Source organism: Lynx canadensis, chromosome A1, assembly GCF_007474595.2.
Source record: "Lynx canadensis isolate LIC74 chromosome A1, mLynCan4.pri.v2, whole genome shotgun sequence".
Taxonomy (NCBI): Eukaryota; Metazoa; Chordata; class Mammalia; order Carnivora; family Felidae; genus Lynx; species Lynx canadensis.
In genome coordinates, this window is record NC_044303.2 from 105,958,744 (window position 1) to 105,976,231 (window position 17,488).

General features: G+C 34.5%; 1 protein-coding gene across 1 annotated transcript in view; it reads right to left on the reverse strand.

Annotated features, from left to right (window-relative positions):
* Window positions 1–17,488, reverse strand: part of FBN2 (fibrillin 2) — a 255,055-nt gene that overhangs the window by 163,692 nt on the left and 73,875 nt on the right. Inside the window, exon 7 of the mRNA XM_030317707.2 lies at window positions 5,945–6,070. Coding sequence (XP_030173567.2) covers window positions 5,945–6,070 — 126 coding nt within the window. The remainder of the gene's footprint in view (window positions 1–5,944; window positions 6,071–17,488) is intronic.

Genomic DNA, 17,488 nt, shown 5'->3' on the forward strand with positions numbered 1-17,488 from the left:
TACTGTGATAGAGGAATAACTTATTTGTTATGGTGCATAAAGTAGGTTTGGTTTAACAACCTGGCTTTTTTATTTAAGGGAGGGAGAATTTATGTTTCAACTATAGTGTTGTAAGTTTTTTAAGGATTTTTGTTTACTTTTTTTTTTTTTAATGTTTATTCATTTTTGAGACAGGGAGAGACAAAGTGTGAGCAGGGGAGGGGCAGAGAGAGAGGGAGACACAGAACCCGAAGCAGGCTCCAGGCTCTGAGCTGTCATCACAGAGCCCGACGAAGGGCTCGAACCCACAAACTGTGAGATCATGACAGGAGCCAAAGTCAGACACTCAACTGACTGAGCCACCCAAGCACCCCAAGGATTTTGTTAAAGTTTATGTATTTCTGAGAGAGAGAGAGAGAGAGAGAGAGAGAGAGAGAGAAGAGGGGAGAGGCAGAGAAAGAGAGGGAAAGAGAAAATCGTAAGCAAGTTCCACACTTTTAGTGCAGAGCCCGAAACTGGGGCTCAAACTCATAAACTGTGAGATCGTGACCTGAGCCAAAATCAAGAGTTGGATGTTTAACCAACTGAACCACACAGGCTCCCCAAAAAGGATTTAAAATTTTTTTAACGTTTTATTTATTTTTGAGACAGGGAGAGACAGAGCATGAACAGGGGAGGGTCAGAGACAGAGGGAGACACAGAATCTGAAACAGGCTCCAGGCTCTGAGCTGTCAGCACAGAGCCCGACGTGGGGCTTGAACTCACAGACCGCGAAATGGTGACCTGAGCCAAAGTCGGCTGCTTAACCGACTGAGCCACCCAGGCGCCCCTCCAAAAAGGATTTTAAAAGGATAGTTTTGTGGTTTCTAAATTGATGACTTAAAAAGTTTTATGTGCTTCCAGTGTTTACAACCCCCCTATTTAAATATCAATTTTAATATGTAGTTTCCCTGTTGGAAAACAGTCAACGAATCTATTAATTATTTATTTTCAAGTTAACACATTTTTGGTAATGTGAGTAAAAGAAAGCACTTTTTAGTTCGGGACAGAAGATTACTTTCCATGGTTTATCAAAGCAGAGTTGGAACTGCAACTAAGGATACTGTGCCAATGAGTTTCATGAGTTTCATGAGCATAAATAAATATATTTGTTGTCACAAATCTCAAACAGTGAAGTGCTGTGGTAATGGAACAAAGCTGAAGACTCTTCAGAATAAATTGCAAACAACTATTTGACATATAAAGAGCCATTGAAGGGAAGCTTTCCAATACAATGATGCTATTTTCCTGCCTTCCATTTAAGCCAGGAAAGAGTAAGTAGCTCAGAGAAGGTTAAAGAAGGTATAGTCTGGAAGGCGGGGATCATGCAAGGACATCTGGCATCTACCTGCGCTTTCTCCAAGTGGACTGAAATTCAGAGTAACGTATTTCATTATAAAAAAGAAAACTACTGGGCCCTTCTAACATACGCTTCCATGTTATAGTGATGTGTGCGACTTCTCTTCTCCATTTAAATTAAATGGTTATTTGGATGAATGAATCTCTGAATAAAGTAAGCGAAAAAACCTTCCCTTTGGATGTGAAGAAATAGTTTATTCCAATAACAGATCATTTTCCCCGCTGTACAACCAAACTGGGAAAAGATTTTGGAGCCAAAGTGGCCCAGGAGAAATACAACTTGACTTCAGTAGACCTGAGGGGCTAAACTGAATCTGGGACCTTAACTGAGTGAAGAGGGGAAATAATGGATTCTCCCTTAGACAGACAGACAAGACAGGCGCACACGCACGCACGCACGCACACACACACACACACACAGAAATGAATACTCCTTTCTGCTTTGGGCTCAGATTGTCAAGTATGAGAATCCACCCAGCCAATGATATAAAACGAAAAGAAGACTCAAGACAGATACTGAGTCATGCATTTCAGACACTGACTCAGGAGATGAAGGCCAGCCCACCATTTTTTTTTTTTCTACTTTGGTATAAACTATGTATGTCCAAACTTAAATATTCAGCAGGACAAGCCTTTCAGGATAAGATTTTAGTTAAGAAGACATCCCAATGAACAAGCAGAAGACAGTTCTTTCTTTTAAATAGACAGGGAAGGTCCCTGACCTTAGAAGTAATACCTGCATATGATCAAGAGGGACAATGACACAAAGGTCTAAAAATGCCAAATTGCACTTCACATGTATGCTCTTTGTCTCCGAATGGCAACCAGAGCAAAATAAGATTATTAAGAAAATGAAAAAAAAAAAGTCAGATGAAGGCGAAATTCCCATAATAAGGAACACTGGCCTCTTTCCAAACACAATTTTAACTCTGGCCCCATATTTTACCTTCTTGCGCATTCAACCCAAGTCAAGGAAATTAACTGATTATACAACCTACTCCCAATTACTCAATACATATTTTTTTTTAGGAGCCTCTGCAATATAGCAGCAGAAGTTCCAGGCTCTGGGATACAGCAATAAAGAAGACAGAGTTTTTTTTCCCTCAAGGATCTTATCCAATGGTCAACAAACAAATACACACCAAAAAACAAAACAGAACAGTAACACAATTTTTTAAAGTTAATAAGCTCACTTTGCTGTTAATGCGGCCACCATTTCCCCAAATTGCTCAAATTCAAAATGTTGGTTACCTTTCTTATTTCTTTTCTCTCTCTCTCTCTTTTTTTTTGAGAGAGACAGACAGAGAGAGAGAGAGAGAGAGAGAGAGAGAGAGACAGAGAGAGAGAGAAAGGGAGTGAGAGAGAATCCCAGGACGGCTCCGCACTATCAGCACAGACCCTCATAAGGGACTGGAACTCATAAACCATGAGATCATGACTTTAGCTGAAATTGGATGCTTAACCAACAGAGCCACCCAGGTGCTCCTTTCTTATTTCTGAACAGACCCAGTAACTTAAAGATTGAAAAAAATATTTCTTTAGAGAATTTCATTGCTGTTATGAATAGAAATAGAATATGTGCTAAAGAGAAATAGAAAGGGTATCACTTTCATGTAAATCTTCCAGTACTACTATGTTTTATGCTCACATTATAATCCACATAGAAAACTAAAATATCTTACCTTTGACAGTGGGTCAAAAGTAATTGCTATGGTAACATTTTTATTTAGGGCAATTACTAACTTTACATTCATGTCAACATTTTACACTGACACTGTATAAACTGTACATAAACTGACAGTAATTCAAAACTGTTGCTGAGTGTAGCAATAGTTTACTGTCTTTCCAGATACATTATGCTACCAATTACATTAAATAGTTTTATGTAAGGAAATACCACTTGATATTTTACATAAAAGAACACTATTACTTAAGGAAAATTGATAATAGTTACTTTTAAGACATATCCAAATAAATAGGACTTATACACAAAGTAAAGGCTTCATAAAACCTTTAGTTTTCAAATTCTAATCACCACTTCTTCCAATTCTGCTATTCCCCACCAATCCCAAATATTAAATCACATAATTCTTTCTGGGCAATGGCTAAGTGGATTTGGCTGTCTGGGCAGGAAGTAAGAAAGGAGAGGACTGGACTCAGGCTCTGGGTGGTGCCTACATTACATCAACAGCCCCCTTTCCTAAAGAACATAGACAAGTGCGAATAAAGAGTTGCACTGTCTCTCTCCAAACTCTGCCTTGGCTCTATATGTTGTTTTGATGAAATGTGATGTAGAAAAAGCTCACTCTATTTTCAACTAAGAAGAAATACATTGTATGATGATTAATGGGAAAATGTCACAACCACTTTCATCAGTCAGTGGCTGTGCCTTCTCACCTACAATCAAACCCTGTCTTTGCTCCTAAGTCCACGACCCTTGCATCTTGTTTGGATAGTATTTCAGAAGTAAAAAGTGAAGCAGAATGACAAAAGTCATAGAATAACCCCAAAAGAAGCCAGGAAGGAAATACAAGAAGTAGCAGGGACACAGCAATATAACCCAGACCTTATGCAGGTCCCCAACTCACTAGTCCAATTCCTATGCTCGCTTAGATAATTTCCCCATCTGCCAAGTATTTTTCTTAACCTTTCCAAACAGGCAGACTTTGGTTATCAATATTGTATTGAAGCAACATAAACTACATGGACGTTCTTCTTCCTCAGAGTTTCAGAGAGAATTTATTGGTTTTTTAAAAATAATTAACCACATTTTACTACCTTGTCTTTTGGGAGAGCATGAAATTAAGCCATAATGATATAAAATATATAAAATTGTAAAGATTAACTTAAAGCAGAACTAGAAAGGCAACAGGGCAAATATAAAACATAGAATGATATGTTTCCCCTGGGTTCATGAAATTATGATTTCTGGTGTGGAAATCATAGCATGGATACCCAGGCCTCTGGTTCGGTTTGCCTCTACCTCTTGTCCAATAAAACAGTTGGTATTCCTGTTTGTCTTCTATAATTAAACTTTAGATTTTACCTTTTTCCCATTTTTTTCCCTACAAAGAAGGATAAGACTTTTTATAACTAAGCAACAAAAAAAAAACAAAAAAAAAAAAACAAACCCAAATACTGCCTTTTGGAAAGGGAAAGATTAGAAGACTTAATTATGTACACTAGAAGCTGAGTTGAGTTTAGTTACTGAAGGTAAATGGGTCTAAATAAACTTGTGACAATTTCTTCGCGGGAAGCAACTATAATATATATTTGCTACTTTTAGTGTACATAACTCGAAAAATACTTCCACATAAGATCATAGCAGGCATACGGAATAAAGTTTCAATTTACTGAATTTCCCATGTAACTTCAGATTCACATTTATCTACCTCAGGTAAGCCAGAGTGCCAAAAACCAATTTCTGGAAGCAATTTTTTCTAAACTTTCAGTAGACAAGAAGGCTTATGTCACAAAAAATTAGAATAAACATAATATTTGTCTTCAGAAAACTATCTTAATGGAAATAAATCGATGTAAGTAGTAATTCTAAAGATAAGCATTATATTTCAATACTACTAGACATATACATTATTCTAAGTATCCATGTTAGGAAAGCTAGATACCTTTAGAAGCTTCCTGAATTTTCTAATAGTGATAAAACTTTTGATCACATGTAAATTTAACAAGTGATTTTAGTCTACTTGAGGAATGCTTATGGAGTGCACATTTCAAAATTACATTCAATTAACATTGAATATAATAATCACATTACAGAAAAGTATTAATTTTTGAGATCTTTATTTGAGTAAGCTATTCTTTCACAGAATACCTGTCGTGGTATTTCCAAATTCTGAGTCAATTAAGTGTCCCTTTTTTTTTTTTTTTAATTTGGCAGCCACCAAGAAACAATATTCAATAAAAAATCCAAATACTTATTTTATAATATAGGACAGAGTGCCACCTTCTAATGCATCATTTAACACAGGACATTGTACTTCACTCAGAATTTTAATCTTTGATATAATTTTGTAAATAAAGTGGAAAACGACCTTATTAAGGAAAAATATAAAAGGCTGGATTATTCCCATTTCCACTGCAACAAAGAAACTGAGATAACATACCCCTTGTAAAATGCTCATTGGCTCTTTCCAAATCAAGACCATTAAATACACAAACCAAGGGGGTGCCTGGGTGTTTCGGTGGGTTAAGTGTCGGACTCTTGGTTTTGGCTCAGGTCATGATATCCAGATTTAGTGAGTTCGAGCCCCCCGCATCAGGCTCTGCACCAGCAGCATGGGTGGGTAGCATGGAGCCTGCTTGGGATTCTGTCTTTCCTTTTCTCTCTGCCCCTCCCCCACTAGTGCTGTCTCTCTCTCAAAATAAATAGACTTAAAATATATATATAAAAACCACGACAAAACTATTCTAACATCTATGCCTTTATTTTCATATTAAAAATTGTAATTCTGATTAAATTCTTCCAAAATTCAAAATGAAGTTATGACTTTACTGAATTCAGAGTCATCACTAAGACAGACATGTCCCCCAAAGTAGAGACACTCACCTTCACATTTCTGGGTAGTTTCACTCTGCTTGTGGCCAGCAGGGCATTTGCATTCAAAAGAGCCCACTGTATTGATGCAGTTTCCTCCCTGGCATATGCCAGGAATAGCCTGGCATTCATCAACATCTGCGGGAAGAAAGGACTGTGAACATAGATACCACTAATTTTCAGAATATTTATATATATTTCTTTAATGTACAGAAAAAGTTGAGCTGTTGTCAAGAGAATGGTGTAAGGGGAACTGGGCCCCTTTTGTAAGCATATATTTTAACATATAAATCATGTACGTTATAAATCTCATTTTCATTCTTGATAGTTTCTTCTCGAATTTTATTTTGAAAATCCATCCTTGTTGTTATGCAGACAACCAATATTTTGCTTAGATTTGCTGCAGAACACTTTTGGACGTGTTCCCTCTCCTGGTGATGGGTACACAGTATACCTCCGGCTTCTCACCACCTCAGCACATGATACAATGAAAGTCCCTACCATGTCTCTTTACGGAGTTGAGTACAGACTGTGAAGACTTAAAAAGACTCTGCATCCCTTTGCTGTCAACTCAGGGCAGAATTACTAAATCAGAGTATATATACATCCAACATGAATATAGTGCTCAACAGTCAGAACGCCTTCATACCACCAACAATCTGTTAAACCGAAGAGTAGTTCCCACACCCCTGTTGTCCATGAGGACACTTGAGTTTTCTCTTCCCTGCTAACACATGATATAAATATCCAATATCCTAATTTTCTTTGGTCTAATCATTATAAAGAGATATTAATTTTAGTTTTCACTTCTTTAATTGTTCATTTCTATGCATGTTAGCTTTTAGATTTCTTCATATGGAAGTTACCTGTTTGTATCCCTTAAACACTGTTATAGTGAGTTTGTCACATTCTTACTTTTTCTTGTTTTTATTTAAATTCCCATTAGTTAACATACAGTGTAATATCAGTTTCAGGTGTAGAATTACATCATCACACAGTGCTCATCAAGTGTCCTCCTTAATTTCCATCACCTATTTAACTCATCTCCTCCCCCCACCCCCCCTTCCCTCCAGTAATCCTGTTTGTTCTCTATAGTTAAGAGTCTGTTTCTTGGTTTGCCTCTCTTTTTTCCCCTTCTATGTTCATTTATTTTCTTTCTTAAATTCCACATAAGAGTGAAACCATATGGTATTTGTCTTTCTCTGACTTATTTCACTTAGCATAATGCTCTCTACCTCCATCCACATTGTTGAAAATAGCAATATTTCATTCTTTTTGATGGATGAGTAATACTCCAGTGTGGGTATGTGTGTGTGTGTAGACCACATCTTTATCCACTCATCAGTCTGATGGCATTTGGGCTCTTTCCATAATTTGTTGATGATGCTGCTGTAAGCACTGTGGTACATGTATTCCTTTAAGTTAGTAGTGTCATACATATCATAAATTTAAAACCTTTTCTGCTTTAAATATGACAATTATCTTCCTCATCTTTTAAGCAATTAGTTTCATCCATTTAGGAACCAAAATTCTTAATATTCACAAATGAAATTCAAGAAACTGTAATAAAGACTTTCAGACAAAAGAAGTCTGAAATGTTAAAAGAAATGTTAAAAGAAGTTCTTCAGGAAACATGAAAATTACATGGAAATTATGGTCTACACAAAAAACAAAAAGCACTGAAAATACTAAACATGTTGATAAATTTAAAAGGCATTTTTTATTTTTTTAATAGACTTAAAGTTAATCGGTTGGTGAAAATAACAACAGCAAAATAATAATAATGCATTTTGAAGGTTATAAAATACATAGAATTAAATAGTATAACCATAATAGCATGAAAGATTGAAGGCAGAAAGAGAAGACTATGGTCATAAAATTATTACACTGTAAGTGAAGTGGCATATTAATATTTGAATATAGGCTATAATAAGTTGCATATGTAAAGACAAACACTAAATGTTACAATTTTAAATAAAACTAACATTTTATAATTTTAAAAAAATACAGCTAATAATCCCATTAAGGAGATAAAAATTAAATACTAAACTAGACTCTAATTGAGGCAAAGATGAATAAAGAATAGGTGGGACAAAAAAGACAAAAAATAGTAAGATAATAGCTTTAAAATCAGTAAAACTGATAATTACCTGAAATTTAAATGGTATTAGCAATTTAATTAAAGGCTGAGGCATTCATATTTGATTTATAAGAAGATGTAATTTTACACTGATTACAAGAAACCCACTTTTACAGAGACAGCTTAAAAAGTAAATGGCTGAAAAGATGTATCATATACTCAATCAAAAGAATGCTGAAGTGGCTAAGTTACTATTATGTAAAGTATTCAACAGAACAAGAATTGTTACCAGGGATACAGATGGACATTTCATAATGACAAAGAGGTCAACTCATTAAGAGGACACAATAATGTACACTGTATTAGTGTGAGCCTGGATGGCTCAGTTGGTTAGAGTCCAACTTGTGATTTTGGCTCAGGTCAGGGTCTCATGGTTCATGAGTTCGAGCCCCACGTGGGCCTCTAGGATTCTCTCTACCTCCCTCTCTGCCCCTTCCCCCCCAAATAAAAATAAATAAAACATTTAAAAAATAATTCACATTACATATATACACTGCTTATAAAATGTTAAGCACCCAGAACAAAAAGTGACAGAACTGAAAAAAGAAACAGACAAACCCCCAATTACAACTGGAATTGCATTCCGTAGTAACTAACTGAATTGCTGAAAATCAGCAAGGATGCATAAGACTGAATTATACTTTCAACCAACTTGTCCTAGTTCATGTTTGTAGAGCACCCCACCCAACGTTAGCAGAATGTGTTATTTTTACACACTGAATATTTACCAAGACATACTATATTCTGAGGCCATGTAAAAAAGACTCATTAAATATAAAAAAATTAAAATCATACATAGTATTTCTCTAAACATAACAGGGTTAAACTAGAAGTTAGTAATATAAAACAGCTGGAATACCTCAAACATCTGAAATTTAAACAAAATATTCTGAAATAATCCATGGTTCAAAGAAGAAATCATATGAAAATTTAAAATGCAGCATATCAAAATTTGTGGGATGCAGCCAAAAGCGGTGCTAAGAGATAAATATGTAGCATTAAAATGCTTGTTTTACCAAAAGAACAAAGTCCTTAAAATTGGTTACCTGAGTTTTTACATTAAGACATTTGAAAAAGGAAGAGCAAATTAAACCTAAAGTAGACAGAAGCAAGAAAATAATGATAAAACAGAACAACGGTTGAACAACAGAGATAATCAGTAACTCCAAAACCTGGCTCTCTGGAAATAGAAGTTAAACTGATAGGTCTGTCAAGACAGAACAAGAAAAAGGTATGGGGATATGAATGATCAGTATTAAAGAATAAAAGTGGGCACATCAATACAGATTCTATAGAGATTAAAAGGGTCAAAGGAAATAGTATGAATAACTGTGTAGCAATAATTTAACAATTTAGATAAAGAGTACAAATTCCTTGAAAGAGAGCCACCAAGGCTCACTCAAGAACAAATCATCTGAACAGACCTACATCTACTAAAGTTAATTTAATTCATACTTTAAAGTCTTTGTCCAAAGAAAACTTCAGGCCGAGGTGGCTCTGCTGTTGAATCCTTTCAAAAATACTTAAGGGAGAAACAATACCAGCTGTACAAAAATTCTTACAAAAAAGAGAAGAGGGGACAATGGCAGACCCATTTTGTTGGACTAGCATAGCCCTGACCCCAAAGCAGACAAATACGTTACAAGAAAGAAAACAACAGAATAATGTATTTTTGGAATAGGCACACAAAAATTGTTAGCAAGGCAATTTTAGTCATATATATAAAAAAATTAATACATCATGACCAAGTGAGGTGAATGCCAGGAATTTAAGGTTGCTTCAACATTCAAAAAAATCAATCAATATAATTTATTATATTAACATGTTGACGAAGAAAGAGAAAACACATGATCATATCAAATGTGAAAAAAGTAAGGGACAAAATTCAACACTAATTTTTTTTTTTAGAGAGAGAGTGCAAGTGGGGAAGAAGGACAGAGGGAGAAAGGGAGACAGAGAAAATCTTAAGCAGGCTTCACAGGGATCATACATGACCTGAGTCATAATCAAGAGCCGGATGCTCCAACGACTAAGCCACCCAGGTGCCCCTTTAAAATCTCAGTAAACCAGGAGACTCCAGAGGAGGAACCAAGATGGTGGAACCACATAAAATCTCAGTAAACCAAGGGAATACAAGGGAACTTCCTCAACTTGATAAAAGAGTCCATAGCAAAAAAAAAAAAAAAAAAAAAAAAAAAAATACAGCTAACACACTAGAAAGCATTGAGAAAACTCTTGATTTGGAGTTTTTTAATCTGTCATTTACATCCATGTAAATTTCCCTTAATTTCTCTCTCTGTGAAAGGTAATAATTTCTAATTCAGCACAGGGTTATGAGAAAGAAAATATATTAAATATATTAAAAATATATAAAATTGTATATAAAAACGTAAGCTTATACAAATTTACGCTATTAAAATCTATAGGATAACATATTTATTAATATATCTTTAATTAAAAAATACTATAAGTTCATTGTAATAACCTTAAAGTGACAGAAAAATAGAAAGTTAAAGAGATACCACTGATATAAGTCAGCAGTCTGTTCTTTGAAACTTTTATTCACAAACATAGAGCATCAGTCTGTTCATATAACAAGAATAAGGTCACACTTGTTCTGAATCTTGCTTTACTTTCATTAAAAATATTTTGTGGATACAACTGTAAGTCAGTATACAATGATTCGCCCTATTAGTTTTTGGCAAGTCCCCAAGTTTGGTGTATCTTAGAGTATCTAAATTAGAGAATTTAAGCCTACAAAAGAGCTTAGCATCTTTATTATTTCTTCCTCACTTTATCCGTCTATAAAAACTTACAAGTCCTAAGTTTTTTATATTGAAATTAAAGTAGATTTTGTTTTCCTATTAAAGGATATCTGATCCAAACAGAAAACAACTAGAATGGAATATAGAACAAGAAATTTATATACTGAACTGTTTAATTCAGAACATTTCAAACCACATTACTTTTAAAATGTACTACATTTCCACCCTCATTACAGTGTGGTATAAAACATCCCTAGAAACCTCTTTTCCTGGCAGATAAACCAGAGAAAGAATATCATGATATAAGTTGAAAAACGAGGCCAAACCTATAAATCCCTTAATAGTATTCATAAAATCTTTGACTACATATTTAGTAGATTCAGTAATTTTTCAAAGGAAAAAGCAAGCCAATGTTACGGGGTTTATTTTGTAATTGCCTAAAAAGTATTTTCCTAGAAGGAAAAATGAAACCTTTGTTTTTGAAGTATCCTAGACAACGCAGCCATACAGCATTAATTTCTTTTAGATAAAGTTAATTACTAAAATGAAAAAGGTAACTTTGAAGCAATCTTGTAGAAATAATCAACTTGAACCTAGAAGTATACACAAGTATTCTCTCTATAGAAACAAAAAAGCAGGCCTCAGATCTTCAAACTATGCAAAATTTTCTTTCTACATCTTCAAAGTGCTAGCATATGCAACTACTAATGTCTGATTAGTTTTCCTCTGTCGCTATTTCAAAGATGTGCTCTTTCTTTCTGTTCAAGCACAAACTGACTCTTTAAATGTTGAATAATTTCAAATAACATGTAAGGATTTCATAGAATAAAATTAATTTTTTACTCAAGTTTTAATTTAAATTCCAATTAGTTAACATACAGTGTAATATTAGTTTCAGGTTTAGAATTTAGATAAAACTTTTGAAACTTAAAAAACCTTATATAATCCCTTCAGTGTATGCCTATTAAAGTTATAAATAATAGAACAAGGTAATAGTAATTCTATTTTATGAACTCATTTATTCTCTAACTTCTTTAAATAAACTTGCCCTAAAAGATTAAACTGATTTTATTATGTAAGTATTAGATGGTGTATTATTTTTAGTTCACATTAAAATATGGAAAAATGCGTGCACTGGTACAGGTATATAAAAAATTTAATTTATGTCTGTGGGAACTAAGGACCAATTCCTTTTACTATATATTTAATAGCACATGTTTTTCTAACTTTGTCACCAAATGAGATCCATTTTTTAAATTTAAGTTTTCATCCCTATACTCCATAGATATTCACACATTACTAGCATTTCTACAAAAAATGAATGCCAGCCATTAAGAACAACAATTGGAGAATAGCTTTGTCTGTACCTGGAATATGACAAATATGGAGTATTATGGCAATCACTCAACATAGTGTGAATCGGCCAGAATAACTAATCACGTATTCACAAAAGTTCAAATGTTCAATAAGTGATCATCCCACAAGCAAATATTAGTTAAGTTACTCCCTGTAGGACTCTGAACTTGGAATGAAAAGAACACAGCATGCTTCTCTGTCTGAATCGTCCTCACATCAACAAACGTCATCATCCTTTATCCCGGTGTCAAAGTCAGATGCAGGAGACAGATTCACCATCTCCCTCCCACTGATCTTATTTGATTCCATCAGTACCAAGTGCTTCCTTCCCAAATATGCCTCCAGTCTTCCCTCTGCCTCTATTCTGGTCTCGCCCTTCATCACCGCTGCGGCAACTTTCTCACTGTTGTTTTTCTTTTGTTTGTTTGTTTGTTTGTTTTGCTTCCATTCTAGTCCCCCATTACACTCTACAGAAACAGTCAAGTAATTTCATTTAAATATAAATCAAATCAACAGAGGTCATCCCCTCACAAGTCTGCAGACACTGCCACACTGTTTTCTGGTCTATGAGTTGCTCTAGAGAAGTCGGAGACCAGTTTGGGTACTTCCTTTAAAAAAATACTTGCTTATTCTTTCTTATTAGGCCAAGGTGTTCCATTTATCTTCTATTTTTATTGAGGGTTTCTGTCTTCCAGTTTACAAACTGATAGCCTTATCCATTTTAGAAAATTCTTGTTTTATCTCTTTTTCAGTTCCTTTCCTCAGCTTTTAGTCTGACTTCACTGAGTATCAGATTCTTTATAATCATTGCTTATTTACTGTTCTCTGACATTATGATTTGTGATTTCCTTAATCTTAACATTTGTCACTAATTTTTTTCAGTTTTATGTATGTGTGTGTGTGTATGTGTGTGTGTAGAAATATATATACACACATATACATATATGTATGCATTTCCTTCTATTAGGTAAAGTTTCAAATCCCTCTTCCGCTTCTTTTTTGAGTACTACCAACCCACTTTTTATCTCTGGTTGTCTTTACTGAACTCTTATAACTCTACTTCAAGTAACTTTTAAAAGAAGGCCCATATTGTTTTCCATTTCTTTAGGCTAAGAAAGAAGGATATAAATCTTGTGTTTATTTGGATAATTCTTCTTTGAAGCATGTTCACCTATGTTTCCTTATGTTTTCTCTTTTCTTTTCTTTTTTTTTCAGGTTTTACATGTAGGTACTCATCTTTCAATGGGGCCATTTCCTATTGAAACAATAATGGGGAGAGCCCAAAAAGAAATGAGTTGGTGTGAAAGATAGTTCTGTAGGAACTATTTCCTGATATCTGCTCACCAAACTCTCTCCCACTTTTTTCTTTGTCCTGGTATTAATATTTCAACTTTTAGGTGGGGGTGTGCCCCACCCCCGACCTGCTCTTTCACACATAGACTCTCTGAGATGCTCACTGGTGGTTCCCACTTCCTCTCTTTCCTTCCTTCTCGTTCTCCTCCTCCGCAGGGACCACTCCTAGGCTGGAAGTCTGGGTAGAAGGTACTAGAGAAGGCTTGCCTTCAAAGACTCTCTTTCCGCTATCCCTTTCATTACTCTGAGGGTCCGCAGGAGCTCTCTCACTCACACAGTGTCCACTTCTCCAACAGGACATCCCCAACCTCTGAAGAGCCTTTCAGAATGCTGATGCGGTAAATGCTCAGAAGACTCTCCCTGTCTCAATGTCTTCCCGACAGCTACCTATGTATTCATCGCTGCTTTCAACTGGGCGTGGCAGAATTTTATTTCAGAAGACCTTGTTTTCTATTATTGATTTTCTTGTTAGTTTTTGAGTTAGAAGGAGAATATTCTGTTATCTTTTTTAAGTAAGAGTTGCGATAAGCACCGGGTGCTATATAGAAGGGCTGAATCACACCTGAAACTACTATGATGCTGTATGTTAACTAACTGGAATTTAAATACAAGCTTAAAAAAAAGTGTATGGCAATGGACTTGTTCTTAATGAAACTACATTGTGTGTAATTTGCCTTTCAAGTAACATCATCTGTCATTAAGATATGAGTGTTTGCAAACGTATGTGTAAAATCACATGGGAATAGCTGAATGCTTATCTCATTGAATCTATATTGTCTAGGAGTGCCTGGATGGCTCAGTTGGTTAAGTGTCTGACTTCAGCTCAGGTCATGATCTCACAGTTCATGAATTTGAGCCCTGTGTCAGGTTCTGTGCTGACGGCTAAGAGCCTGGAGCCTGCTTCGGATTCTGTGTCTCCCTCTCTCTCTCTCTGCCCCTCCACCACTTACACTGTCTCTTTCTCAAAAATAAACATTAAAAAAAAAGAAATAAAGAAACTACACTGTCTGTAAACCGTCATTCAAGTAACATCTTCTTTCATTAAGATACATGTTTGTAAAAGTATGTTTAGAAGTATATGGGAATAGCCCTGTGCTTAACTCATTGAGGCTTCACTGTGTACAATGTATCTTTCAGGTAACGTTCTCTTTAAGATATAATACACAACACACACAAATACCATCCATACATTATTTAAAAAAAGTTTCTACAATTAATTAGGCTTAAGTAAATTTTCTGGATTGTATAGGAATGGCTTGTCTTCACAGTTTGAACAAAAGTTAAATTTTATAATGGTCTGGTTAACTAGCTCAATGTAGACAGCCCAGATAAATTTGTCTTTAACAGTTCATACTAATCAAATGAACCAAATCTCTCTCTAGGTTGTGCTATCTAGAAGGCCTAGAAATAACTTTTTACTGTGGGTACCTTTTTCTCAAACTATGACTGAAGGATTACCCAGGCCTGCTTGGGTTCAAGTGAAGTTCAATTTTTCTACATTTTTCAAGTGCATCCTGAGTAAAGGAATGAAGTATTTCTGAACACTGACACCATTTCAAAAGAACACACACCAGCATTTGTTTTGCATGGACTGATTTAGGGTCTGTACTGCTGTTTATTTATTCAAGTCCTTGTCCTGTGTGCTAGCTAGGTCCCGACTCCATCATGTATGTATGTCTGATTTCGCACACCTCTCATGTTGCATGGAACAGAACAGAGGCTCAATGTCAGTCTGTTACTATTACCTGTTACCAGGACATAGCAAAAGACAGAATTTGAGGAGGAGATTTCTCCTGCTATATTTTCAGTTTGGGAAATGGATGGAATATTTAAAAGGCTAATTCCTAAAAATCAAATAACAAATTAGCAGCTATGCAAATTTTAATATAGTTTTTAAAATTATAAATGCACCCTGTTCATTTGAAAATCTAAAAGATTCAAAATCAAGTACTAATATTCAATAAAATATCCCTTTAATTCGAGTAGATTCAAAAAGACTCTAAAGATTCAAAGACAATAAGAAACCATAAGAAAATAATACAACAGATACATGTGGCAGTTTGATATATTTAAAATTTGTATATATTCTTGGAAAAGGGCTTAATGTCACTTTTTAAACTAATTCACTTGTTCTTATGATAGCTTAAACATTAAGGTCCATATTAACTTTGATTGGATATTAATAAAATGAAAAAAGTACAAGACTTGGAAGTAAAGGGAGAACACAACTGGCTCTTAACCTGCAAAGACACATATCGTTATGACTGAACACCAAGCACCCTAGGAATGTGAACCTCTCTGACAGTGTTTACTTAAGTCCACAAAGACATCATGGCAACAGTTAAAGATGTGGGGGGAAAAAAAACGTACTGGTCTCTTCATACCTTAATTTTCTTTAAGTATCATCTTAATTTTGATTTAATTACCAACTTTATTTAAGTATCATCATAAAAACAGATTTATAACCTAACAGATCTTACACTCCCGCTGGGGAAGAGTAAAGGCAATAAAGACAATAAATAAGCAAGTATATGAGAAAGTGATACGTGCTACAGAATAAACAAAAAGTATTACCCTAGTAAATCTATTCAGTATTAATCTAGTAGATCAGTAGAGTATTTTCTTTTAAAAGGAACCCATATACATTTTGTGGAAATCTACATCTAAACAGTTATTTTGTTTATTATAAGATCATATTTATTATCAGATCATATCTCATGTCTTCTGAAGCCAAAGATAAGGCAATTCACTAACTGCATCAACTACAGAATAATATTATGTTTAGAACTTTAGAAATGTCCTTTTCTGGTTAATATGATCCACATTTTAGAACCAATATTAACCTATTTGCAGTCAACATCTATGCATCTGAAATTTATTTTTAACTCTACAAAAATTTTCAATTATCCTATCAAAAAGAGAGCTATTATTTTAAAAAGTATGACACATACATATCATGTTTTATCACATTATTTTTTTCATGCCATGTATCTTCCAAATCAACCTGGCAATGTATCTGAGAAACAGTCTAGGAATTTAAAGGGAAAATGAAATCACAGTAAGATGCAGTCTTAAAATAGCCTGAACTGAGGATCAGTATTTAGTTGAGAACCTTGTGACTATGCCATGAGTTTGAAATAAAGCAGAAGTTTTTAAACTTGCTTTTCCAGATATTTTAACCATGTGGCAAGTTTCATTTTCCTCTGGTTGCTGTACTTACCCATTATATTTTTAGGCAAATGAAACTGAAAACTTTATCTTCACTGCATAAACAAAATCAAATAAATAAGCTTTCAGACATTACTAAATCCCGAAGGATATTTTGGAAATCTGAGATCAGATCACACATTTTAGTAATTGTGTTCAGAAAAACTAGGCCTCTCTGACAAAATACATAGGAAAAAAAAAAAAAAAAAAAAAAAAGCCTAAGTACAGATATAGAAGATGAGGGGAGTGAGTGATTTGGGATGTTTTGGTTGAGGTTAAGAGCTTTTTCCCAACCTGGACTATTTTTATGAAATATGGTTTTTGCAAGTATGTTAATCTTAATCCCAGTTATTAATTCCAAAGATAGTCATTGAGTATCTACCACATGTTAGGTACTCTTCCAGATGCCTCAGAGACATTAATGAATAAAACAGATTTATGAGCTAATGGATCTTACACTCTAGCTGGGGGAGAGTAAAAGCAATAAAGACAATAAACAAGCAAGTATATCAGAGAGTAAAATGTGCTATAGAAAAAGCAAAAACTATTACCTTAGTAAATCTAGTCGGTATTAATCTAGTAGATCTACATAGTATTTTCTCTTTAATACGAACTATATAAATTTTAGGCTAATTTATATCTAATCTAGGAAAGCTATATAGTATGATAAATACTATATAGTATATAGTATGTCTTCTATAGAAAATATTGTTGCTTTATCAGAAACTCCGTAAA